Source organism: Culex pipiens, chromosome 3, assembly GCF_016801865.2.
Source record: "Culex pipiens pallens isolate TS chromosome 3, TS_CPP_V2, whole genome shotgun sequence".
NCBI lineage: Eukaryota > Metazoa > Arthropoda > Insecta > Diptera > Culicidae > Culex > Culex pipiens.
In genome coordinates, this window is record NC_068939.1 from 5899469 (window position 1) to 5927075 (window position 27607).

The following is a 27607-nucleotide window of genomic DNA, read 5'->3' on the forward strand; positions in this document are numbered from 1 at the left end:
TAGTTGAACTCCAAAAAAAAGAAAGATTCAGAGAAAAGTATGGTGCGCCACAAAGAGCGAATTAGAAAAAAATACAAATTATGAAGAAGATCAAATGTGAGAGAATGAAACAAAAGAGGAAAGTTAATGTGTTTTTAATATATTATGAGAGGGATAAATAAAGAAATAAAGAGAAGCAAAAATGTTTTATGAAGTTGCCGAAATAAACAATGAAGATGATAAAAAAAGACAAATTATTAAAAAGATCAAAATAAGTGAGAATAAGAGAAAATAGGAGAGTTAAAATGTTAAAAAAAAAAATTTTGGTGATTAATCACAAACTGGTGGAGTAAAAAAAAAAAGCAAAAAAAATAATAATAAAAGTAGCTAAGCACAACAGTTAGTAGAAGTTGAAGAGTAAAATCCACCAAGGTGATAAGATTTAGTAAAATACCAAATTCTTATCAAATATTATCATGGAATTATTAAGAAGATCAAAATAAGAGAGAATAAAAGAAACTAGGAGAGCTAAAATGTTTAAAAAATGTTGGTGATTAACAGGGTTGTTAAAATATCAAAATATCAGCTCTCCGCAACTACAATTATCCCGCCTGAATAATCATGCCTTAAATACAACTACTCTTCTCTCTTCATTGAAACTCTCAGCGCCGAACATAGCCGAACGCGTTTTCGTGTTTACCCACTCGCGATTGACATTTTCCTTTTATCTTTCATTCCCGCTTCCACGATCATCCTACCGCAACAGCGTTAAACCACAAAAGCCGCCTCAAAACCAATTTTGTAAACGCAGTTTAACGGGACGTCATGCATGGTCGGCTCCTAATCGCCATCTCGCGTTCTTTCATTGCAGTTTTCGGAGAGATTGAGAGACTCCGCGGTGAGAGCGCATAGTTGAGGAAAAGGGGAGGAGTTGTAGAGAGAGAATGACATCGCTGGGAATCACGAGACACAAGAAGAGATCTCACAAGCTATAGTGACGGCCGCTATACTCTCGGATATTTTTGGTGCAGAGATAATCTATTGATAGCTTTTCTATCACTCATTTGCAACACTGGTGATTAATCACAAATTGGTTGAGCAAAAAAAAAAAAGGCAAAAAAAAAATAAAAGTAGCAAAGCACAACAGTAAGTAAAAGTTGAAGAGTAAAAGCCATCAAGGTAATAAGATTTGGTAAAATACCAAATTCTCATCAAATATTATCATGAAAGATGCAAAAAAAAAAAAAGAAAAAATTAGTTGAACTGTAAAAAAAAAAAATCAGACAAAAGTATGGTGCGCCACAAAGAGTGAAATAGAAAAAAAAACTACAAATTATGAAGCAGATCAAATGAGAGAGAATGAAACAAAAGAGGAAAGTTAAAGTGTTTTTAATATATTATGAGAGGTATAAATAAAGAAATTAAGAGAAGCAAAAATGTTTTATGAAGTTGCCGAAATAAAGAATGCAGATGATAAAAAAAGACAAATTATTAAGAAGATCAAAATAAGTGAGAATAAGAGGAAATATGAGAGTTAAAATGTTAAAAAAAAAGTTGGTGATTAATCACAAACTGGTTGAGTGAAAAAAAAAGCAAAAAAAAAATAATAATAAAAGTAGTTAAGCACAACAGTAAGTAAAAGTTGAAGAGTAAAATCCATAAAGGTGACAGCATTTGGTAAAATACCAAATTCTTAACAAATATTATCATGGAATTATTAAGAAGATCAAAATAAGAGAGAATAAATGTTTAAAAATTTTTGGTGATTAATCACAAACTGGTTGAGTAAAAAAAAAGCAAAAAAAAAAAGTAGCTAAGCACAGTAAGTAAAAGTTGAAGAGTAAAAGCCATAAAGGTGATTAGATTTGGCAACATACCAAATTCTTATCAAATATTATCAAGGAAGATGCAAAAAAAAACAAGAAAAAAATTGTTGAACTGCAAAAAGAAAGATTCAGAGAAAAGTATGGTGCGCCACAGAGAGTGAATTAGAATAAATACAACACAATAAGAGAGATTTGAACGTGAGAGTGCTTTTTGTAGTCATTCACAACATGATTCAGAGAATGTATTAAAAAATGCAACCGCAAAACTATAGATTAAACAAAAAGAAGAAATAGCAACTAAACAAAACAGCAAATAAAAAAAATTAGGAGTGAAACTCACAAAGGTATTCAGAAATGTAAGAGAATGTATTTGGAAACCAACACGTTTTATATTTTATCATTGTAAATACTTCATTTTAGAAAAAAAAACAAAAAAATAATTGAAGCGCATAGTTTGGATAAATTAAGGATTCTGTTTGTTAATAACAGATATAATGACAATATTGTTTGAAATAAATATTGAACTTAAGAGTTTCTTAAAAAAAAATTATCATGATTTTTTAAACAGAGAAACAAATAGTTAAGAATTGTTTGAATGTTTCTGAACTAAATTCTTTGAAAAAAGAAGTGATTTTTCTCATGGAAAGAAAAGTATGAAATAATTGAAACTGATTTCAAATCTCTGACATTTTGAGAAGTTGATGCAAGAAACATTTTTATTTGAAATTTACATGCCTTAGACGTCAGTTTAAGAAAAAAAAATGGATATATGATGTTTTGCAATGATCATCAGATAGAGTTTATGAAGAAAATAAAATAAAAGTTATTTTTCAAGAAGAGAGAAACAAAAACATATTCATTGGAAGGATTTTGAATGTTTCTGAAATGTTATTTTTTTCAGAAAAAAAAAATAAAATAAAAGATGTAATTTTTTAAATTTCTGAGTGTTCAGGGAGAAACAACATAATTTGGTTTGAATTACTGTAGAAAAAAGCAGTGTTTTTTTTTTTTTTTTTTTTCAAGCAAAGAAAGGAGCAAAATATTGTTGACTGGCAGACTTGTTGAAAGATGTATCTGTTAAAAAGTAAATGAAAGATATATTATAGGATAAGATCACTAGACGGAGTTTCTGGAGGAAATTATATCAGAGATTTCCATGCATAAAAGAACAACGTGATTTGAAATGTTGGAAGCTTATGAACTAAATTTCTGAAAACAAAGCCTCGATTTTTTTAAACAAACAAAAGTGTGAAATAATTTGAATTGATAGAGTTTGCATCACTTAAAAGAGTAAATATAAGTGATGTCAGTTTTGAAATGATCATTAGTCCTAGTCTTTAAAAAAAAAACTTAAATGAAAGTGATTCTTTTTCAAGAAGATAGAAAAGAATTTGTTTGAATGGGATTGGAAATGTTTTTCGCAAAAAAAATAATTAATAATAATAATGGTGCGATTCCTATAATTTCTCAGAGAGTAAACGCAAGTTTAAGAAAACAACGTTAGAAACGGTAGCTTGCTTTCCTTTAAGCTTTTATTGATCATTAAATTGTTATATTTTTTACTGAAGAAATTGTACTTTTCTTAATAAATAAAAAGTAAACGGTAGTTTGACAAAAATCGAATTACTGAAAAGGAATAAGCAAAATAATTTGTATGAATTAATTGACTATGATTTTGAGCAAAAATTAAATAAAAAGTAATTGTCTTAATTTGAAAATATAGTTAAAAATTTCGTTTTTTTATAAGCGAGGAAAAAGGTTGATAATTTATTGAATTGGTAAGAGACATAGATGCCAGGTACGTCAAAGAAAGACAGACGCAAAAAAAAAAAGAAAAAAAAACAATTTGCAACTCTTGTATTAAAATTCACAAACAAGAAAAGAATATGTGTTACGTGTACGTACACGGAAAATGTGAGAGCATATGAGTAAAAAAAAAATAACCAGCTACCAGCTTACTCGACCAAATTGAATAAAATTTTTATGGTTATAAGCCAACAATCTATATAAACTAACGCAGGTTGAACTAGGTTGAAAAATGCATGGTTGCAGAGAAATTTAATTTTGAAGACAAAAATTAGTGGTGCTCTGGAGTAACCATGGGCGTCAAAGGGTTAAAAGAAACAGAAAAGAGTAGAGAAGGGGGCGAATGTAGAGAATAAGACGAGGAAATGCAATATTATGCAAAATTATATTAGCGATTCTATTATTCTTCGGAAAAATATGCTTCAAATTATATTTGGCCAATTGAAATGTTGGAGTCGAAATTCGACTGTTGTTGTTTGCTGAGATGCAACGGCGACGCACTCGAAAAAGGACAGCAACACGTGAGTGACCGTACTAGTGTGCGTGCGTCGACCAAGTTGAGCTTGTCTGTCTGCGCAACGCAAAGCGATGAGAATGAAATGAGAGAGAGCGACAACGACCGAAGTCATCGATTGCTGCGATGCTTGCACGTTGGGCGCAGGCGATTGAGGAGAAAATCGTGACGTCAGAAATGAACTCAAATCACTCAAAGTTCATTTTGTGAGTGACTTTAACATTTTGGCCTAGTTTGACAGCTACCTCGTTCCCAGGTTTTCTGTGGGAGAGAAAAGGAGGCGAATACTTTATTAAAATCATACCTGTCAAAATTCCTAGCCTCAAAATTTTGTCGCGAGTTGCTTTTCTCCTCTATGAGCGTCGGGTCGGTTGCGCGTGTGTGTGTGCGCTCTTGGAATGATCGTGAAATGCTCGGGGGCAGCGTTGCCACACGTACAGATATTTGAGCACATATTCAAAGCTCAAAATAATTGTTTTCATACGATTTCAGCAATTAATCAAAAGATTGATTTCTGGACCAAAAAGGTGATAATTTTTCTTAACTTTTGACTTTTTCAGTTTGGGAAAATAATGTTTCGTTTAAGAGTTAAACTCGTTTGAGCATTTTTTATGTGCTCAAATATCTGTACGTTGTGGCAACGCTGCTCGGGGGTCTTCAGTCTGGTTTGGAAATTTGCAGTGGTTGGTCGTTTGACGACATTTTGCAAAAAAAAAGCTTTGTTTACTACAATTAATTTTTGATAACTTATACATAATATACAACAACAAACCAAATAAAATTTTTATTAGCCTTGACACTTTTTTAATAAATGAAATAAAAGAAAATAATGTTAAATAAAGTTTGCAGCAATTTAAAAATTTGAAAAAATATATATATTTTTAATTTTTGATAATACATTTTTAAGCTAAAAACACAAAAACATCAAAATTTAAATCAATAAAATACTCATTGGCCTTGAAACTTTTTTTTAGAAAAATAAAAACAGCAGACAACCACGCTCTTGCTCATGCTCAAAATAAAAACAATACATTTGTTTCCCCCTAATTTGAACTGTAATGCTCGAAAACGTTGTACCGAAAAACTTTTCAATTCTCACCCAAAGGAAAAATATATCTCAAAATCTGCAACATTGGATTTGCTGCAGAAAATGTCATATTTTATAACATTTTTTGCAGCAAGCCCGTAGATCATTTTTGCCCGCGTGTAAAAATTTTAGCGATCTGCAGTTCTCACCAACACATATAATGCTGGCCCGTCCCCGAGCAACACTCCAAAGAGAAGCATATGTTGGTGCTCTTTCACTCATTTTTCATCAAGCGTCCATGGCGCGGTGGTAGCGTGTCGGATCAATAACCAAGAAGTTGGTGGTTCAATCCTCGTTCTGCTAAGTGTTTTTTTTTGTGAAATACAACCAAAAAGCCGTCGGTAATGTTGATAATTGTCGGTAACGGGCAAAAATGGCATACTCCTATATCGCAAAAAATGCATGAGGACAGATTTCATGCAGATTCTGATATACTTTCATGCCGCCATGCATCACAATCATGCGACTGCCAGTTGGGTGTAAATTGAACATTACGTCACACAATATTTTTGGATTTTTCGATGTGTATTTTCGAATGAAACTATAAAAAAAAACTTTTTTTTAATTGTAACAAAGCCTAAATCAATACGTCCATCATCAGCTGTAACACCAGAATTTAAAATGTTATCCATCAAAAATATTTTTAAATTTATAGAACAAAGGTTACTCACATTTTTTTAGCAAATACTCCTTTATATTTTTATTTTTTGAACTCGTGATATTTCTTTAGAATGTAATGCAGTACTTTACTATAGCAACATCAATTAAATAACACAGCAAGCTGCGCAGTCATTTTTGTGTATTTTTGTAGGTCAGTGTAATCAAATGAATTTCCTGCAATGAATAAACAATAATTTCAATTAGAAAATTACTGCTAAATCAATTTTCTAAATAAGCACAAATAAGCACAACTTTTTCGTACGCTTGCGCTTCTATTAAATATTTATGAGTAACAAGCTAAACCCGACAAACTTCGTTTTGTATTTTTTTCGTTTCTTGACGTTTTTAGCTTGTTTGCTCATTCAGCCTCCTGCGATCAAAATTATATTTTTCGTTACTTTTCCCATACAATCTGCAGATTTTCCGAAATCGGTTCCAGAGTGGCCAGAGTTGTCACTTTTTGGCGTAAGAACCTTCCTTGGACTTATACGAACCCAATGCAACAAAGAGCACCTCGATCCACCGCTCCGTATTGAACTGATTCGCGTTCGAACAAAACCGGCGAAATTTTTTATATATATAGCTAATGCTTTCGATTGAATTAAGATGTAACACACAGCTAAAAGGAACTTCAAAACTCTGTTATGTAACTTAATGAACTCATTGTAACTTGATTACACTCAACCCCCGGTGGTTGGTCACTTTTTCGTTTGACACTTTTTTAGTTTGTACCCCGTTGGTTGGTCAAAGTCAAACTAAAAAGTGACGAACTGTCACTTTTTACACGGAGCTTACGCACACTATCAAAACAAACGTTTGGTAGTGTGTGTGAACTCCGTATAAAAGGGGTGTCAAACTAAAAAGTGACCCCGTTCGTTTGACAACAGTTGGTGTCAAACCATCGGGGTTTGAGTGTATTCACAAATAAAACCAAATTTAAATTGAAAATAAGCACAAGGTCACAAATTTATGAGATCATTTGGTTACGGAGTCATACTTTGATCTGAAAAATATATCATAAAATGTCGCTAAACTATTCTTAACCGATAATAGCTGGTTTGGAATGACTTCATTAGTTGATAACATTACATCACTCCACAAGCAGTCCATCCGTCATCTCCAAAGCATTTAATCAATATCTGTACTGGGCGCCACCCACAAATGTCGTTAGATTAGCAATGAGGATGATGGAATCGAGCGGTCAGAATGGAGAAATTTAATTTTTGATAAATAATTTCTGAAACAATTATTTTCCCTAAATGCCAACTAGATATAAATAGCTACGGCGTTTAGAATTACATGATATTCATACAAGCATATTTTTAGTTAATGCCACTTTTGTTTATCGCGTTCTATTTCAACGAAGCAAAGCCAAGCTCCGTTCCAAGAAAAGTTATGAACAAATCAGGAAAGAAACGATAGGATTGTATTGTAACCGGAAGATATCGAAACCATTCGAGATTGGCTACTTGATGAATTTTCAATGTGCAAATTCAGCGCTTTTGGACTCGTGAACCTTAATCAATTGCCAAAGCTACCGTTGATGGGGGCTTACTTTTTCAAACGATAGAAAATCTTTAGACCATATGCAAAAATGAAGTTTAATTTTATGAAAATATTGGCTGGCAAATTAAATTTAAAACAAATCTCAATAGTTATAGCATTTTTCAAATACATGCTTTATTATTAGTCTTTTTTTCGTAACAAACTTGGTCTTGTTGTCAATAGTCTATCCTAAAATATAATTTTCATAAGAGTTTTCCAAACTAACCCTCCTGACGGTACCCAACCGCCCTTAAAACTGCACATGATCCCGCCTCTTTCTCACTGATGGGGGACACAGGAAGCCCCAACTTTGCCACCAAACAAAAATATATATGCAAAACGAGCTGCCCAACGACAACCACCAACAAAAAAAAATCATTAGACAGCAATTTTTCGATTCGCAGAACTGCGCGGATCATCGCCGGGGTTGACGTCGACGACGACGGCCAGGCACATAAAACTGCAAAAACCACTGGCAAATGACTTGATTGCTAATGACCGCCCCCTTTGACTTGGCCAGGGCCTGACGACTTGGGTTCCTTTTTTGAGGGACAACTGACTGACTGACTGCCATCAGCAAAGCAAAGTTGGTGGTCATTTCGTAAGCCGGCACCGGAGAAGAACGTGGAAAAGGTGAGCAGCGCGTGCGTGGGTGGCCCCGATGGGTTCCGGCCTCCGTGACTGTTTGAGGTACAGGGTTGCCATCAAGCAGTCTAATTCTGCGGTTGACAGTAACCATACCTTCGCGATGATTTGCCTTGCTTATGTCAAAAGGGATCAAGGTTTGCAACACAAAGGTAAGGCATGTTGTCAAAATTGCACGTAACCCTATTTACCAACGCGGTACACCTCAGCCATTTTGCATTCAATGGGCGCGGAATTGTTTGTCTTTCATGTGCAATAGCACACGGCAGACAGGTACGTCAGGAAATCAAAATTGACAGTGGCCTGGCATCGAACACGAGACGTTCGTTATGGGTTGTTACATGTTAATAATTAAAATTGCCAAGAAAAGCAAAAAAGAGATTCAATCACGATGGGGGCGTTTTCGATTGGAGGTTTGCCGCCACCAAGTCGGGCCAGCTGTTGTCTCTGGGTCCGGAAATGTCACAGGTAGCTGCACACACCCAAGCCGTGAATACCGTAATAAGATGGATTTCTACAAGGAAAATCAAAAGACACAGATGGGCCACGTGTTCAAATCATAGCGCACCTAACCGTGCTTCTCGGGCAGCCCCCTTTGAAGACCACGCCGTTTTGGCATTGTTCTTCCAAAAGTCGTGGGGCGTAACGACGACGACGACGGTGGCGGTGTCTTGGACACGGCCACCTGGATTGAATGGATGGAAAAGGAACGCACCTAACCATGTCGGAGCACCTTTCGTCGTTGTAACCTGCGAACTGAGACGCATGCGATCTTGTCTTTCGGGTGTAACAGCTGAAGTTCCGGTGAGTTATGGTAAATTTGAAGGTGTCTGCAATGAATGGCAGCTTTCTTTTGAAAATACTTAACAGTTGAAAATTCAGTTCAGGTTTGATTTATTTAACCCTCTTCCTCCATTTTTTTTATTTCTCCCGTGTTCAGACAGCCATTTTGAGCAACGTTTGTTCTACGAAAAACTGTACTTCTCTTATTTTATGTTTTTCTTGTATTATTTTTAAGTATTTTAATTTACATTTATCTTGTTTAGTGTATCTTTGTTTTTGGTAGTATTTGGCCAATTGGGTCCTAAAATTAAGCTTAGATTGCTGATATTATTGTTTACAGCGACAAAGCTTATTTTTCTGAGTACAATGACCCTTTGTACGACCACAAAGAGTTTAAAATGGATTTTTAAATCAATTTTGAAAAATTAACTTCGCGGTTCTGGACAGAAAAGCTCCTACTTGACAGCTCGTTCCAAGGGGACCATAAAAAAAATTTGTCTTGTCAAAAAAAATTGCGTTAAAATGAAACAAAAAATGATCAGAAATGGTTTTAAATCGTGTTTTTTAACGTTGTACATAAAAATTTACATTAGTACCCAATTATTCCACCTCCTATCATTACATTTTGCCTTTCTATTTTTTTTCATGTTTTTGACACATTCTACTTTGACGTTACAACGGTTTGACGTTTCTTTTTTCAGTTTTTTGACTATAACTCAGAAATGTTAATGAAAACACCTTAATATTTCAACAGGTTCTGAAAGTACGTTAAATTTGCCATAAGAATCAACTTTGGGTTAAGGATTTGATGTTTTGGTTTCTGTTCTACGAGCGACTATGTAGCGTGACTTTACAACGGCGGAGATTTTTGCTTTTTCAAAAAAATGAAAAGGCTGTGATTCTGCTCTGTTCATAAACATAAACTAGACTTTTTCATGTTAAGCGCTATTTTTGCAGCCGCTTTACATTCCGTGACGTTACAACGCAGACTTTTCTAAAAAAGAGTATTCTGCTTGCGTTGTAACGTCACGGAAATTCTGAAGGCTGTATCTTTGCGAAAAATAGACCAATTTCGATCTACTCAGTTGCATTCGACAGGAAATTAATCCTATTTTCAATTCGATCGAGGTGGTTTTGAGGTGTTTTGTTTTGCTGATTGAGGTGCTTGAAAACATGATATCTGGAGTTTTTTCGAAAAGGTCCAATAAACCAAATTTCCAGTTTTTGCTTTTTGGGTGTTTTTGAAACCGCCTTGAGGCAAAACCCAAAAAGCAAAACTGAAAATTTGGTTTGTTGGACCTTTTCAAACAAAATCATCCAATCAATTTTTCGATTGTATTAAGTGTATTAATGATTTCGTGATAGAAAATACACGATCAAAAACCATTTATGATCACTTTTTTTCATTTTAATGGTCTATATGGTCCCCTTGGAACGAGCTGTCAAGTAGGAACCTTTTTGTCAAGAAGGACCGCGAGGTTAATTTTTCAAAATTGATTTTAAAATCCATTTTTAACTCTTTGTGGTCGTACAAAGGGTCATTGTACTCAGAAAAATAAGCTTTGTCACTGTAAACAATAATATCAGCAATCCAAGCTTCATTTTAGAATCCAATTCCAAGCATTTTGAAAACAATTTAGAACTTTGCTTCGTTAAGCAATAGGGTCGCTGTATCTAATTCAATACAACATTGCTGATTAATTGCCGTTCTTTGGTCTGCAGATATCTCCAATCCCTCGAAGCGTTCAAACCAACGACACAATCACCTATCTTGATTACCTTCAGCGTGACGAGCCCTTCTTGAAGGGACGTATTCAGCGGTAATTAGAGGGTGACGAGCGGGAATTCCCGGGAAAAAATTCCCGGGAAATTGACCATTTTTGGACCTCTCGATTCCCGGGAAATTCGGTCGAGACTCCCGGGAAATTAAAACTTATAAATATCAAAGCAAAATTATGTAAACTAATCAGAAAAAAAAATTCAAAATTGTGATGAACATTGAATGTCCAATGTTTGATGTTTAAGTTCGAATAAACCAATGTTTCTCTAATCTTCTTATTCAGAAAGTGTAAATTTTAACTTGTCAGAAATTCCAAAAACTTCTATTTAGAGAAGCCAAAAAAAGGTGGACCCAAAAATTTACCTTAAAAATTATTTAGCAGTTACACCCCAAGTATGAAATCAAATGTTTTATTTTCAAATATTATTTTTTCTAATTATTTGTAAAAGGGAAAAGCTTTTTCAAGTTAAGTTCAATTTCCATATCTTCTCTTGAGCATAGCAATCCAATCTATTTTTTTGTGAGCATTTGGGTTTTCCTGATAACTGTAAATATTTTTTCAATGAATATTTAATGTTGAACTAAAAAATTAAAAAAAAAACAATTTAATTTGTTGTTTTGAGTCGTTGTTTATCATATTTCAAAATTCCCGATAGTGCGAAATTATATATAAGCTATTTTAGTTATTTTTTTACAAAAATCTAATAACAAGTTTCACAATCACTCAGTGCGAATTAAGATTCGTAAATATTTTAAACTACAATTTTGAGTCTTAAAAAACTCAAGAAACGATTTTGTTTTTGCAGATTCAGAAAAAAATAATCAAAAGTTTTATATAGTTCCTCGAGTTCCTCAAAACAATAAGGCTGTTTAAATTAACGTTTCATAGAATTAGTATGAATTAACAGTAACTGAATTCATTTAAAAGAAACAAATTTATTACTTTTCATTTTAAATTTTTGACACTGTTAGCGTAGTAAAAAAAAACTCCCGGGTCCCGGGAATTCCCGGGAAATTGCCAAGTTCAACTCTCGATTCCCGGGAAATTGAAAATCTCGAGAATCGTCACCCTCTAGCGGTAATCCAACTTCCGATCAACAGCTGCGCTGCGCTCTAACCTCTCAACCCGTTCACAAGCAAGAGAGGGCCTCTTTGAGCACACATTTTTTCAATATTTGCAGACACTCTCATTGATGACCGACCGGGGGCTTCTGAACCGTGGCTGCTGGTCACAATGAAGCGATTTACACGCGCGCTTAGTATCAATCTTTGATATCCGAAAACGGGGTGATTTGGCAAGGGATGTAGGGGTTTGTTGAAATACTTTTTTTAAAAGGTCTTTTTTAAAATTACCCCTACAATTTGAAGAGAACAGGGTTTTGCGTCACTCCTCGTCATCATCCAAAGCGCCGGAGAAGGGCACCAGCCTCTCACGCTCTTTAGCCCAAGCTGCGTGATTGGCGTTGTTGTTGCCTGGTTCGACACTTCCGTCCAGCTGCTGCTGTTGCTGGACAGACCACGTTGGATGATCATCTGCAACAACTATGAACTTTACTGTGTTGTGAGCGCGAGCGCGTTTGTTGAACAATCAAAATGTTTGACACAAACTCTTCGTGTATTTACAGGAGTTGAGTCACACAGCATTTGGGTTGACCGCACACACTTTTGTGACCAGCTGTGCAATTTGAATAACTGGGGGGACCCCGAAACAGTGAATTGAATATGAATCGGAGCGCTGTGTTGTTGGTCGTCGTTGATGGAAGTCGGAGCGCGAAATAACAATTAGGGTTATTCGATACTTTGAGGGATCGCTCGCGGAACACGTGTTTTGCTACTGATGTCTCAGTATTTCTTAAAGTATCAATTGACTCAATATTTTAAACATGCTAAAAAGAAATTTTAAAAATGACTAAAAGCCATTGTTTTTAACTTGCGTAAATTCTAGACAGGGATGTCCAACCTTTTGGCCTTGCGGGCCAGATCTCATTTTGCTGAAGCAGAGGCGGGCCGGATATTATGTTTGATAAAAGTTATCAAATCTTGAGTTTTTTTAAGCTACGAGTTTTTCTATGTTGAAACTATAACTTAATAGGACCTTCCAAATATAAACAAGTCTAGAGTTATTTTTGAAAAAAGACCTATAAACATATGAAACAATAACTTCTAGGACCTTTTAAAAAAAACTCTAAGTGTTCCAAAAAAATCCATGGCTGGAGTTTTTTTAGTGGGGGTGCTCAAAGTTTTTGGAGGATGGGTCAAATTTGAAGCTCAAATCCAGAGTTTTTTTTTTTTTGATGAAAAGGACCAATAAACTATTTTCTTTCATATGTTTATAGGACCTAATAAAAAAAAACTCTAGAAATGAGCTTGCGGGCCAAATTTACAAAATAAGATATAAAAAAATACGTTATTTCAATTTGAAAGACTATAAAGATATTTTTCAGCTGAAGTTTGAATAAAATGATTTTTTTTCAGCATTTCCGTTAGTTGAAAACAATATAAAATAATATAATAATATGAATAATAGTATATAGAAAACACAATATAGTAGTTTGTTATAGGTATTGTTGATTTTATATTGTTTTAAGTATTAAAAAAATGTTTTTCACTGAATGTTGAAATTTTTGAAGTATTTTTATATTTCGAAAATGGTGACATGTAATCTGCATAATTCATGTAACAGCGTAATTTTATCATTAAATTAAGTGTGACCAATAATAATAAATGTGACTAAAAAAAAATCGTTGAAAACCAGAATTTCAACATTTCAAAAAAAAAATAAATAGAAAATGTAATTTTTTTTAAATTGAAATCATTATTTTGTTTTTTTTTTTATTTTTAATGTAAGATTCGTAAAAAAAAACATTTTAGCGAAAAAACGTTTAAACTTCTAGAATGCACAAAAAATTCTAATTACTTTTGAATAAACCAGAACATGCTCAAAATGATTCAAAACGCAAAGAAATGTATTTTTAATAGATTTCAGATGATTGCACTTAAAAATGTTTAAATTAAGCCATTATTCGCATTCGCATGTTTAAATTAAACCATTATTTTGAAAAGTATAAAATCACTTTACAAATGTTCAATGGGCCATTTTAAATAATAATTCAAAACGGGTCCGCGGGCCACACAAATTCACCTCGCGGGTCATACATTGGTCACCCCTGTTTTAAAGGTTCGGATAAAGCCGATACATTTTTTTTTTCAAATTTTTGGTTCCTCGAGGATTTCAAAATTTTAATGCTAAAATGCACGGAAAATGCAAAATGCAAGTTTTCAGTAATTCTAAGTTTTAAAAACATTAGCAAAAGCCTAAACTAAATGTTCATCTATTTTTGTGGGTTTTTTGAAACCAATATTTTTTTACAATATGCTTTCAAATTATCGGAGAATTTTCATATATATTTTTTTTAAAGTAAATACTCAAAATTTTTGCTATTGCAACATAATTTTTTTAAAACAAAAACCTAATTTTTAGCATGGCTACATATTTTGTAATTTGCGAACAACTTATTCCAAATTAAGATTTTTTGAAAATTTTGAGTATTAAATTTAGAAAATGTACTACAGTCCAGACTCGATTATCCGAAGGTTTGTATGGGACTTCGAACAATCGAATCTTTTTCGTATTTTTTTTCATTTTCTTGTTCCTGATCGGGTCAAAATTGAAGGAGGGGTTCCACGGCCGAAATGATAAGACCCGTTTTTTTTTTGTGATTCTCTTAGGGTGATCTGGGTCGTGGTGGTAGGGTGGTCCAAAAATTTGCCATTTTCGTCGATTTTCGCAAAAATCTATTTTTTCCAAAAATCATAACTCCGTGGCCATATTTCAACTGAATTTAGCTCTCTTGGATGCAAATGAAAGGTAATGAAAGGTTAGGTGATTAGACCTAAAGAGAAAAATAGTTTGGAGTTTCAAAAATCTCCTTATATTTGAAAACGGTGTATGAAAGTGCTGTTTTGAAGGTCTCAGGACAAAAGAGCCTATGTTTGAAAATATTTTGATCGGATTCCTCGGACAATTTCACTTAACATATCTTAAAATGGTGAGGTTTCATCTAGGGGAAAGTGGGGCAAGTGTAACAAGCTAAGGAAATGATCGTTGTAACCCATCAAAAACGTTAAAAATCTGTCGGATTTTTTAATTATCATCTTATTTCAGGTCTTGACTAAGACTTTGATAGAACAAGTTTTGAAAAAATCCTGTTTTTTAATGCAAAAAAATGATTTAAAAAAAAAGATTTTCCGTACGTTCTACTCAACTAGTGGGGCAAGACGAACAACCCGTTGGGGCAAGAGGAACAATGCATGAAAAAACATGTTAATTTGCTAACAATTGAACTGTTATCACTTAGATACATCAGATTAGGATGTATTTGAAACATTTCTTTTATTTTTAGAATTAAATAATAGTATGTTACTAAAAATTTGATCGCTTTTACGAAAAAAAATATTACTTTGATGAAAAAAGGGAAATTTTTCATAATATCACTATATTTTGCATGGACAATTTTTTTAACAATTGTTTACCAGTTTTTAAGTACGTTTATGTATTTATTTTCCAATAAAATATGTTGTTGCAGCAATTCGTATTTTTTTCCATACTAAAAAAGCATATGGTACACTTGCCCCACCTGAACAAGATTTTTTAAAAACTCTCAACAAAAATAACCAAAAGTTAAATCATACTTTAAAATATGTGCAAGTCATTGGTAGGGACACTACTGATCTAGGAAAAATTGCATTTTGAGAAAATGAGCCTTAAAACGAACCCTAAGCCTTATTTTGTACTTTCCAAATATTATAAGAAAACAAAGGGTTTGAAAAAAACTTCATTAAATCTTATGCTCCGTGGCGTTTACGTCGTTTTGGCGGTTATGTGGTAGTAGAATCAGCTAATTGCATTGTTAGCAACAATTCCTCATACTGGAAAAAAATTAAAAATTGTAAAAATTACGGCCGTACGAGCGATTGTTCCTCTTGCCCCATATGGTCGTCTTGCCCCACCTTCCCCTACAGGATTTCGAGATAACACTATCTCGATCAGAGAGAGAAAGAGTTCTAGCCAAACACCAGTAGCAATAACAGTCATTATCGTCCGCAATCACAATCAACTAGCAAACCAAACCAAACAAAAAACAGGGGAAAAGGTTAACAGCATCGACACCTGGGCCCGGTGTAGAAAAGACCTCTTGCTTCCTTCCTTGATGAACAAAATAAGAGATTGTAAATAAAAAAAAAAAAAGGAAGGGGGAAAAACAAAGCTCGAAGGTCTGTCATCGTCAAGATTCGCGTGAGAAAATTTTCTGCTTTTTCGAGGGTTGTGTTTTATGCATAGCTTTTATTAAGATTAGTTTTTTTTTTTGTTGGGTCGTGTACCATTCGGTCGCGAACGGATGTGTTAGGTTTTGCAACTTTAAAAACGTAGGTTCTTCTCGTGATGGGAGCTGAGCGAGAGGTGATTAGTAGAGTGAGCCTGGTGCCGCGACTTTTGGATGATTTTATTCACTACAACGTGAAAATTTTGCTGCTGGCTGCTGGGACGGGGAATCTGTAAAAGAGTGGGAGAAATGGGGATGAATTAGATAATGTTCAAACAATCTTATACAACAAGGCAGTTTTGCTGGGGTAAAGTCAGTGAAACAAAATAACGAATCACTATGAAAATTCATAAGTCCGAACTTATATTTTTGTTGTTCATCATAGAAAAATTACTTAAAATAGCAAAACAAAGTTTAAAAATACCAACCTTGAGATCGCCTTCAGCGTGATAACCGATCAGATGATTTCGATTTGGTCAGCATCTGCAATTAACAAAATGAAGAAAACAATATTTAGCTAGTGAACAAAAAATCACAAAATTGAAGAGATTTTTAAAATGGGGGCCAACGACTTTCATCAGTGTTTATTTGTAACCATTTTTGCTACCGAGCAGTGGAGCGTCAGAGTATATTAAAAACAACATCATAGAAAACGGTTTGCCACACCAAATTATGCTTGCGTTTTAGAGTTAACAACTACACTTACTTCAAACTTTCTCAGAAGTTGCAAGTTCCATTGGACGTCATCGCGCCAAGAGAAAGAATCTGTGAACAGAAAGAGAAACAATGTCAGTTATTTTTCGTTATTTTGGGAGGAAAGACGAATTTCTGCAAGTTTTCTTCGAGCAATCAGAAATAATTTATAATCACACTCGTGCCTCCGAGCATTGGGGCCGTAATAGCGTATATTAAGAGTAACATCATTTTAGGCTCGGGAAAACTGCATTTTACATTTTTTCTTGTTTGACGAAAAGAAATCTTACCTGCAATTTCCAATCAGTCAAGATGAAAAGGTTGCACAGAATCACACGAGGTTTAGTTCCTGAGAAAGAGATGAACAATTTTAAGTGATGATTTGCCAAATTGCTTTAACGCAAACTAATTGAAATCTTTGATCAGTTTTCAATAAAGTTCTAATCAACGGATTTCATTAGTCTATCTTGCGTGAAAAGATTCATCATGAAAAGTGAGATATAGTTGAGCAATTCTCCTAAAAATAAGCATATTTATTGGAAAATAATTATTTGCGATTATTTATTTATGATGAACGTTTTGTGAGTACTTTTTATATGACCAAAGAAGTTATTTGGATTTTGATCTAAAATCTGTATCTTGAGAACGGATTTTCTGATCGATTTGCTGTATTTGGCAAAGTTGTAGGTATTGCTATAAACTTCTCAGGAAAAAGAGCTACACTCTTTTCGTTGGAAAAATTGGCAGAACTGTCAAGTAGTCAAGTCAAGCAGTAGCTCAAGAGATGACAATTTTTGTCACCCAAAATACATCGAAAAAACAAGAATTTCGAATTTAAAAAAAGTTGTATTTTTCAAAATTGAACAATTGGGCAATCTTGTGTGAAAAATGTAATTAAAAAGCGTATTTTAAGTGCTACTTTTTTCTGAAAGGTTCAAAGCAATATCAACAACTTTGCCAAAGACACCAAAGCGATCAGAAAATTCGTTCTCAAGATCAGGGTTGCCAGATAAATCTGAGAATGCCAGATTTTACAATTCGAGTTTAAAAAAAAGGGCCAATAAACTATTTTTTTTATTTTTTACTTGGGCCGTTGCAAATATTTTTTGAAGTTTATATCCCTCGACTCTGACCAAGGTCGAGGGGGGGCAAAAAAATAAAAAAAGTATAAAAATTGAAATTACGAGCCATGGTTTCAACATTTGAATGAAAAAAGTGTTTTAAAATGCATTATACACCTGTCCAGTTGTTTTGCCATCATTAGTTTCCAAAATATCTAAGTATTGACGAAAATTTTATTTTTTGCGAAAAATAAAATTTTTGCGGTGCTGTGCATTGGAATTTCATAAAAATTCAAAACATTTTTAAACAAGCCCAAACATGCTAAATATGAAGGAGGTTAGGCGGTTTGTTTCGGAGAAGACGTAACGAGTCGACTTCCGCTCGCGCGTCCGTCGCGCGAATTTCACCATCGTCGTCGTCGCCGTCATCCATAGTGTGTTCGATCCTTGCTTTGGGTGTTTTGGTGTTGTTTCGTAGACTTTTCGACATTATTGCCCACACAGCTAAAAAAGTAGTAATCCAGCTGCGTGTAAAAGGCCTGGGTGTAAAATAAATATTGCATTATTTTATACAATTTTATGTAATTTTACACCCTGAAATATGTAGCCCATCAGTATGGGAAACCTACCTGACCGAAATGTCAAGCTGATATATGCGTTTATCCATACAGCTTTACATCGGTCTGATGGCCGAGTGGGCTAAGGCGCCAGTCCTTACTGTTGGTGCTGGGTTTGAATCCCGTCGGTTGCAACTTTTTTTTGTGGTTGCAAAATATGTACATGCAGTGTGTAATATTAAATGTTTATTTTGACGAAGGTGATGTGCATGCATTTGCATGCGATTTTACCATCAGATTTTTTGCTGTGCAGTGGAATCCGGGAGGCCTTGAAATTGTTTAAAATTGAGTAATTGTGAAAAGTTCCAGTTGTGCATAGTGCTTTAACGACGTGGAGAAAAAAGCCTACATCAGGGCCGTGGCTGATTATCCGGCTCTGGATCGTGAAGAAATAGTAGCGGTCCCATCAACATCACTTTGGAGGAATATCATCGGGCCGCTGGCGCAGTTCGTAGAGTGAGAATAAGGACGAACTAGGAGAGAACAGCTGATATTTGGTGAGATCAATCCAAAACAAATGCATAACAAATGATACCTGCTAAATACACGCTGGGTCTTTGTCCATTTGACAAGGGTTCGGAAGTTCTAAATAACGTTTGAATCCGATTGATGCAAACGTTCTTCAGGGCGGGGCTTGTCGGTTAAAGCTGAGGTACCTCGCGCTCGGCTAGCCAGCGTAGAAATGGGTCACCGAAGCTCGGCAGAGCTAACACCTTCCAAATGCCTATGCGAGTTATTTGCATGTATAGAATTTTAAAATCTAAAAATACATGGAAACAACTCAATTTGAAAGAAGCGACCGCGTGGTCCCGTTTGGTTGGTCGCACACACACACACACAGCCCAAACATGCTAAATATGATTATCAATGCAGAAAAATGCATTTAAGATTGTTTTCAGTTGATTAGACTAATATTTTCATGGAAATTTGAAGTTTTTTAGAAAAATATTTTTTTGCCCCTTGATTTTTCAGACCAATTTTGAAGGGGGGGTGGCGATATAAACTTTGAAAAATATTTGCAACGGCCTATTATTAGGTGTTTTTGAAACCGCCTTGAGTCAGGGTCAGCGCCCAAATAGGAAAAATGATAATTTTACTAATTGGACCTTTTTTTAAATAAAAAAGATGTTAGAAGTTAATAGTAGTAGTTTATGCAACAAGTTGCAAAAAGAAGATTTTTTCAGCACGAGTCGTACATTCATCCAACGAGATTTACCGAGTTGGATAAACACATTTATCCAATGAGATTGACCGAGTTGGATAAATACGACGAGTGCTGAAAAAAACAAGTTTTGTAACGAGTTGCTTACAACATTTCTTGCAATTCCAAGAAACGCATTTTGAATGGAATTTGATGTCAAACATCCATGTGTAAATTTACCGTTCAAAAGAAAAAAATGTTGAAAAATATTACTTTTCGATACTAGTTACTAGAACTTTTCAGCATCCATTTTAGTGCTGAAAAGTAGAAATTTTCAGCACTGGTTTTGAAAGGTATTCATTTTTCATTCGAGATTGACAGGAAAAGTAAGTAGTTTTACGACGCAATGCAATGATTGTGATATTTATCCCAATTGCTGCCAATTTTGAACATCTTTCTGATTCAAATGAACAAGCTTAATTGAAAATCTAAAGATTTGACCATCAAAATTTTACAAGCTTTTGAATTAATTCATATCCTTTCTCATTCATAATTGTTACATTTTCGTCTGCCAGATTTTTCCGTTTTTTTTTTTATTTCGGTGCTTGGCCAAGACAAGGATTTTTTTAAAATTTTTATCACATTTTAGTATGGAAACTTGCATGGATGAACCAAAATGACTTTTTTGACTTTTTTGCATGGATGAACCAAAATGACTTTTTGCACACAAAGTTTCATCTAATCCAAAAAAATAATCATGGTCCGAAGACTTGGAGAATTGCTCAGCTTGAAAATGTTGTTGAAAATCTTACCTTGAAGACGAAGAAAACTTCAGCTTTGAGAAATCCGTCAATCAGCAATCTGTAACAAGTGGAAAATAAAACAAGTTAGTATTTATACCAATTTTCATTTGGAAAGGTAATCGGGATTGAATAATTCGATCAGAAAAGGTTAAGTTTTAATCAACAAAATTCAGTTGAAACACGGTAAACCGACAAGCGGTTACACATCATGGAAAAACATTTTTTTTAGCTTTTTTTAAGATTTATTTTGGGGAAACTCACCTCTCAAAACGCGCGATCTTTTTGGGTTGAACTTCATTGCAAAAGTGCGAAATCCTGAAAAGAAAAGAAACCAAAATTGTTAGAAAATGCGCTTTTTTTTAGCATGAATGATTTTGCATCAATTGCGTCGTCAGAGCTTTTGAAAAAAATATTTTTAATCACGGGTTTTTTTTTCATTTCAAGCAAGCGTGCAAAAGCATTAAATCATCACGGAAAAGTTTAAAATATATATTTTTAAGTTAGAAGAATGCTCACCTCAAAATTCGTCGCCACCAGCAAATCCGTACCACTTGTGATTATGATATCTGTGAAAAGAAGAAGAATAATCTTTTACAATTTTGTTTGAAAAATTCATCAAAATTCGATTTAGCTCAAATTGCGCATCAGTGCTTTTAACGTAGTCTTAATCAATGGTATTCTTTAGGTGTCCAAAGGTCTTATTTAAGCAAATCATCATGAGAAAAGCGCTGAAGATTTAGTTGAATTAATCAAGCTTACTCACCGAAACTATGTGCAAACATCCCAGGAATTGGGCAAACTCCGTCGGCGGCACCAGATTACGAATACTGTGAAATAAAAAAAAACAAAGAAATTTTTAGTAGATGTTTTCTGAAGATTTTAGATTTGTTCAGGAGTTGATTTGCAATGCTTCAGTGCTTATTACGTAGTCTTAATCAATGGAGTTCTTTAGGTGTCCAAAGGTCTTAATTTAGCAAATCATCATGAAAAATTTGTTAGAATTGTTTTCAAATTAGCAGAAACTCACCTTTAGTTTTACAAATATGCTTATTTAGTACACATCTAGCGATTTGATCTGTAAAGAGGAAAGAAACGTCGAATTACAATTTTGAGCAAGAATTTACCCCTTTTCAGAACAGTCAAGAACGCTTCAGTCAACTACTTAACGCAGTTATGTAAACAGAACAGTTCTTAAGTGTCCAAAGGTCATAATTTAAGTCATCATGCTAACTTCAAACTCAACCCAATGCCCCACCAAAACTCACCTTAGAACGCGTACCGCGTCCGGATGTCCTCGAGCTTCTTCGCGACCTCGTTCGGCGTCCGCCCCAGATCGGTCGCGATGCTCTTCTGCTTGGCCGGATCCATCGAGGTGAACTGCTCGCACAGATCCCCGTCCATGACGTTCTTGACCGGGTAGTAGTAGCTGCGGAAGCTGAGGTGGTCCCGCCCGCACAGTGGCGGATTCTCGTTGCGCATGTGCATCTCGAGGTGTTGGAAAAAGTCAAAGTCTTCGCGGCTGGTGAAGGGGACGAGGGCGCCGACGGTGCCGGACATGGTCGCGTAGATGAGGGATTCGGAGCCTCCGGGGATGAGGGTGGCTTTTTGGAGCGACATGATGGTTTCGCCGAGGTGGAATGTGCACACGTTTTCCGCCTTTTGGGAGGCGCCGTTGAGGAGGCCGCGGTCCCAGAGGGCTTTGTTGCCGGTGGGGTCTTCGTCGACGTCGTCGGAGACGGAGTGGGGGAGGCGGAGGACGGACACGTTGCCGAACTTGTCGGCGGTGGCGACGGTGTCGTAGTCTAGGAGGGTTGAGGTGGTGATCCAGCGGGGGTGGGTGTCGTCGGCGAAGATGATGAGTTGGTTCTCGGCGCGCTTGTACTTGACGCAGTAGATGGATTCTTGGACGTCGGAGACGAAGACGCGCGAGCCCATGGCCTGGATGTTGACGATCTGGTTGGGAATGTGTTTGTTCTCGCACTTGCGGAGGAGCTTCTTTTTGCCGAGGTCGTAGATGCGCAGGACTTTGCCGATGCCGACGAGGACGCGGCCTTGGAAGGAGCAGATTGCGCCGGGGGCGTCGTCGATTTCGGTGCGGTGGTAGTGCTCGAGCTGGTGGGTGTGGAAGTCGTACTTGTAGACGTCGATGAAGCCACCGTTGGTGATTTTGGGGTTGAGGGCGAGATCCTTGGCCACTCCGGCCACGACGTACCACTTTTGGTCGACGGTGAATCGCACTAGGGCCATCGACATGACGGCTTCGTTTTGGGCGAGCTGCACCTTGGAGTAGGTGTGGCCGTTGATGGGGTCCATGACGCGGATTTGGGACGCCCACATGCCGGCTCCGGCTTTCGGGGAGGAGAATTGGTCTTCCGGGAGGACTTCGTTGATGAAGGCGTCCGCCATCTCGTTGGCGAGTTCTTGCTCGTCTTCGCCTGCGGCTTCGCGCATTTCGTCGGCCATCTGCTTCTTGCGGATGTTCTTGGTCTCCTCGGTGTACGCGTTGTGGTCGGTTTCGCTGATGATTAGCTTGCCGGTTTCGTTGTGGATCAGGAAACGCTTCGGGGTGTACTCGAGGGGGAACGTGATCTGGTTGAAGACGGCTCCGAGCTTTTCTAGGGCTAAGATCCTCAGCGTGTTGGTTGAGATGGCCACGATGCCTTCGGCGCACTGCTCGCTCGAGAAGCCGGACGCGTATTCGAGGGTTTCGTACGACAGCGGAGTCAGGTGGAACCGGTTCTGGTAGTAGTAGCTCAACCAGGTCCGACTGGACATGGCCAGCACCGCTTCCGAGCCCTGCATCTTGATCCGGAACAGCTTCACCGGGCGCGATCCTAAATAACGCGTTCGCGTATCGGCCAAATCCCCAGAAACCGGATCCAGCACCGTCCTCAACAGAACTCCGTTCGTCAGCCCAATGTTCAGGTAGAAACATCCCGCCGTTGAAACGGTCCCCTCCTCGTTACTCTCGCCGGTTCCCATCTCGACGATACAAAGCGATTCGGCCGCCGACGGCAGGGCCTGCATCGATCGCGGGGACAAGCAGTCAGCGGGATCGAGCGAGATGATACGGACCGTGTTGTCCGCTAAACCGACGGCCAAGAACCAGGCGCGCTGCTCACCAGCGGGGACTGAACCCAGCGCCATACACATCACATCGCTGGGCATCTTCTTCCGCTCGGTGTACTCGTTCAGTTGACCGGTCTGCAATTAGGAGGTTTGAGTCAGGACGTTGTTTGATTTTGGTGAGGAAGTTGCTTTGAAGTTCTCAAGTCAGCACTGCAGGACACCGTGGTAATCTTCAAAACAATTCCGCGTAACAGGTGTTCATCATGGAGAAATTAGTCCCAACCCCACAAGAATCTCAAACCTACCGGATCCATCTCAAAGTACACCAGCTCCCCGCCGGACAGCGCAATCACGACCTGCCGGCTGTTGACCGCGCACTTGATGATCGTCTTCTTGCCGGGGGCCTTCCACTCGTTGACGCGCTTGTCCGCGCGGATGTGCCGAATGCCGTCCGGGTAGACCTGCACCAGGGCGTCATCACCGAGGGCGGAACAGCACAGCGTCGGCGTCGTTCCCAGGAAGCCACTGTCGGTGACCTCCTCGACGGTGTCGCCGATGCTGAGCACCAGGGTGGCGTTCACGAAGGACACGATGATGTACGCGTCGAACTCGTCTGCAAAAGAGAGGTGCGGAGGAGGTTCGATTTAGTTCCGAGAGTTTGAAAAAGAGTGTTTTTTGTGGTGAAAAAGTTGCCTAACCAAAATGTTCTGTTCTGAGATTGAGCTTTGTCTGTGTAGTATCGCTAGTCTTACCTATTGGCGACGGATTTTTGGGTTTCGCGTTGGCACACACTTTGGGCACACCCAACTCAACCACGACGGTCTGAAAATGAGAGGAAAAACTGGTGTTTGTGATACTGTTTTGATTGTTTGGCGATCTTTCGCAAGTTTTCAAGTTCAACTTTGTGTCGCAATCAAAACACCAGCTTTTGTTATTAATACTTGATACTCGGAGGAGGAGGAAGAAGGGGCCAACTCAACTTACGTACTAAACGCGGAGCTGACTGACTGACTTGTAGGGAAGGAAATGTAGCTGATATGGTTTATCTACCGCGGTCACGGCCCAACGGGCTACGCCAAGGATCAGGAATATATCAACTTTGGTCAACCACAAAAGATGCGGGACCGATTTGCTCTTCGACGGCGGGGTACGACGACACATTGAGTTGGGATCGCCAGCCCCCGGTTTCGGATCCAGGATCCAGGACTAGTCGAGTGACGCCGGTCAGTCAGCTCCGGAAGGTGGGACGGGAGCGTGTGGGAGACTTACCGTCCGCGCGTTTCTTGACGGTCCAGACGGCGTTCGGATTACCGGGCAGCTCGGAGACGGCCATTTCGGACACTTCCAGACCGTGGCGCAGGACTCGGATGGAGGAGCGGGGTCCGCGGCCGCACGCCAGGTACAGCTGGGGCGTGTCCTCGTTGGCGAGATCGGCCACCTGGCAGCCCAGGATCGGCGCGAACGAGTGGATTTCGTCGACCATGACCAGGTTCTTGAGCGGGCGTGGAGCGAAGAAGAACGTGTCGCCTTCCTCCAGCGGCATGGCCGAGCTGAACTCGGGCTCGTCGTCGTCGTCGCCGAGGTGAGCGATCTGATAGAGATAGTGATTGCCAAAGTCGCACGCCACAAACAGGAAACCGGTCTTGAGCACGCACATGGCCGTGGCCGGCGGAACCGTGTCAAAGTACTTGAGCTTGATCTCCGCCACGACGTCGTCGTCCGTCTCGAGCGTAACTTTGAAGATGTCTCCCTGCTCGGTTTGAACCAGGAAAAAGAACATCGACTTGGTGCGGTGCGTGGCCGAGCAGATGAAGATCATGCCCCGTTCGGGGTCGTCCAGGTCGTTGCGTCGGCGCGGAATCGGACAACGGATGTCGTGCTGGTCGCCGAGATTCTTGTACGTCAGGTAGTTCTCCGAGCAGATCAACACTCCAGACGGACCGTCGTTGCCTCCGGGCACGGAAATCAAGAAATTCGCGTGCTCTTCCAGCGGTTCCGAGTACTTCCGGACCACGTGGTTCAACCCCAAGTCCAACTCGTAGAACGTCAACGTCTGCTGCGTCTTCGCCGCAGCTTCCCCCGTCGGATCCAGATCCGCCTCCTCGTAATCAATCTCCAAACAGGCAAACATCGGGTTCTCAAAGCCCACGTCCACTCCGACCATGTGGTACGTCAACGTGCTCGACTTGTGCGCCTCCAGCGGCGAAGAAATGGTCAACCGCGCCTCCGAATCTCTGTTCAAAATGTAGACCAGCTTCTGCTTCTCGATCGCCCCGATCATCACGGCACGACCCTTCGGGTCGATGGCCAAAAACTGCCCCGGAACGATCCGCCGACAGCCGGACTTGCCGAACGTTTCCTGGTGCACCTTCTCGAGCTGGTTCTTGGCCGCGTTGTACTCCAGGATGACGATGCGGCCCGAGTCGGAACCGACCACGGCATAATCTGCGGGAAAAATCGAAAATTAGTCTCTTTTCAAGATTCTTGTTCGGATGCCAAATTCAGCCGGCAAAAACTGTCCCGTCGGAACGTGGACGGCACTATTTTGAAGAGATGACCGTCCGCCTATTGTCCAACGGTGTTGCTTTCCCTTGAATTATGACATCCGAACCCAGGTGAGATGGGAAACAAACGTTAACCTATATCAAGGGATCAAACATTTTTCCCAAAATTTGAATTTGTACTCGCAAGTTTCAATTCGAAGCACGATTGACCACGCTTCGAAAGCGACATGCGAACCCCCCGCGTGCGGGGAACACTCTCGGCACCGTAAGTGAGTTTTCACCCGTGACCCGGAAATGTTGGAATCGCTCACGGGTGAAGCAAGACATGCCGTACCAAACCCTAACCAACTCTCGCGCTCAACCCACCTTTCGTGCCCCCCGTCAGCCGGAACGACATCAGCGACCGGATCACGCCGAAAACCTCCGTCTGCAGCAGCGTGTGCACCTTCCCCGTGTTCGGGTCCGGCCGCACCAGCTCCAAACTTTTGCCCTTGCTCAGCAGAATCTCCTGCTGCTTGGTGCCGGCGAAGCAGCCGTGGACCGCGTGCGTGATGCCGGTCGCACGCTGCAGGATAAAGTTGTACAGATACATTGCGGTGTTTGATTGTTTTCGTCAAACCGGAACCGGATCTTTCCGGACCTTAGCGCATCTTCTCTTCGCAGCGGTTGCTTAGATTTTTCAAGTCTCTGTAGGAGGGAGAAGCGAAAAACAAAATGTCGGATTAGAGTTTGAGGTTAGGTTTGGTTGTCGGGAAATTAATATCGATTTTTAGGTAGAAATACACTATTTTCAAGAAATTTCTCTACTAAATTACATTAAAAACACAATTATGAACAATTTAATCAACAATTTAAACCGAATTTAGCAACAAATTTAAAGAAAACAGGACTTGAAAGTAACGCGTCAGCACGCTTGCGGTGCCCGCAACAATAAGCCACTTTTAACGCTGAGAATCGACGAAATACCCACAAATTAACTTACCAAAAGCAAGTTGAAGCAATTTTTCACATTTTTACTTCATTTTTCCGAGCAAACTTTCACTAAAAGTTGACTAATTTCTAGAACTTTAATCTTTTTCCTCTCTTCCCAAAAGAAAACGCCGAACCGATGACGTTGAAGTCCGCGAACGAAGTGAACGAGCCGAACGGACGAGCAACGGAAAGAAGTCCCCCGGAAAAAGAAAAGGAGGGAGAGGGGAGTCGGTCGGTTAGGTCGACTGAATGAGCGGGTTGGGTCAACTGAGAAAGTGTAACGCAACTTGTTGGTTACAGAAGAACTTATTTTTACGCGCAGGCGTTACGCTTTCTAGTTTGTTGATAAAATCAACAAAAAAAAATTTCTCGGACACATCGTAATGTTTTTGCTAACTTTTTAAAGGAAAGGCAAAAACTATCAATTCTAGAGTTTTTTTAAAAGGTCCTATAAACTATTGTGTTTCATACAAGGTTTCATATGTTTATAGGACCTAATAAAAAAACTCTAGAATAGTTCGAAAAAAAAGACTACAAAAAAATATTTTAAATACTGAAAAGGAGTCATAAAAAACAGATCAATGTTTTCAAAAATCTAAAAATTGAGAAATTAGCCCAAATATATCGAAATTGACAGCCGTATTTTGAAAAAAAAACTGGCGGGAAATGTGATAAATGCATAGCACGATTCTATGACAATTTCCGGAATTCCATTTCCCGGAATGGACGTGTTTCGGAATGGACATTATCCGGAATGGACGTTTTCCGGAATGGACGTTATCCGGAATGGACATTATC

General features: G+C 38.4%; 1 protein-coding gene across 2 annotated transcripts; it reads right to left on the reverse strand.

Annotated features, from left to right (window-relative positions):
• Nucleotides 1-15949: 15949 nt before the first annotated feature.
• LOC120421741 (splicing factor 3B subunit 3) lies at nucleotides 15950-26974 on the reverse strand. 2 transcript variants are annotated; one of them, XM_039585007.2, is made up of 14 exons: nucleotides 26820-26971; nucleotides 26204-26524; nucleotides 24603-25778; nucleotides 23639-23946; nucleotides 21530-23468; nucleotides 21292-21339; nucleotides 21028-21091; nucleotides 20781-20830; nucleotides 20526-20579; nucleotides 20274-20322; nucleotides 16933-16991; nucleotides 16656-16714; nucleotides 16378-16432; nucleotides 15950-16179 (listed from the first exon to the last, which is right to left on the reverse strand). In XM_039585007.2, the coding sequence occupies exons 2-5, from the start codon at nucleotides 26427-26429 to the stop codon at nucleotides 21531-21533; spliced, it is 3648 nt and encodes a 1215-aa protein (XP_039440941.1). In that variant the 5' UTR covers nucleotides 26430-26524; nucleotides 26820-26971; the 3' UTR covers nucleotides 15950-16179; nucleotides 16378-16432; nucleotides 16656-16714; nucleotides 16933-16991; nucleotides 20274-20322; nucleotides 20526-20579; nucleotides 20781-20830; nucleotides 21028-21091; nucleotides 21292-21339; nucleotide 21530. The 2 variants fall into 2 exon arrangements, with proteins under 2 accessions (XP_039440941.1, XP_039440942.1); XM_039585008.2 differs by lacking the exons at nucleotides 15950-16179; nucleotides 16378-16432; nucleotides 16656-16714; ... (5 more) ...; nucleotides 21292-21339; nucleotides 21530-23468 and adding an exon at nucleotides 24086-24155 and having other exon boundaries at nucleotides 23807-23946; nucleotides 26820-26974.
• Nucleotides 26975-27607: the final 633 nt, after the last annotated feature.

Excerpts from the sequence above, each read along its gene's own strand:
- LOC120421741 (XM_039585007.2), bottom strand. The coding sequence starts at position 26,429 with ATGTATCTGTACAACTTTATCCTGCAGCGTGCGACCGGCATCACGCAC. Across the intron at positions 25,779-26,203 it reads GCTGACGGGGGGCACGAAAG|ATTATGCCGTGGTCGGTTCC; the intron begins GTGGGTTGAGCG and ends TTTTTCCCGCAG. Across the intron at positions 23,947-24,602 it reads CGTCAAGAAACGCGCGGACG|ACGAGTTCGACGCGTACATC; the intron begins GTAAGTCTCCCA and ends TCTCTTTTGCAG.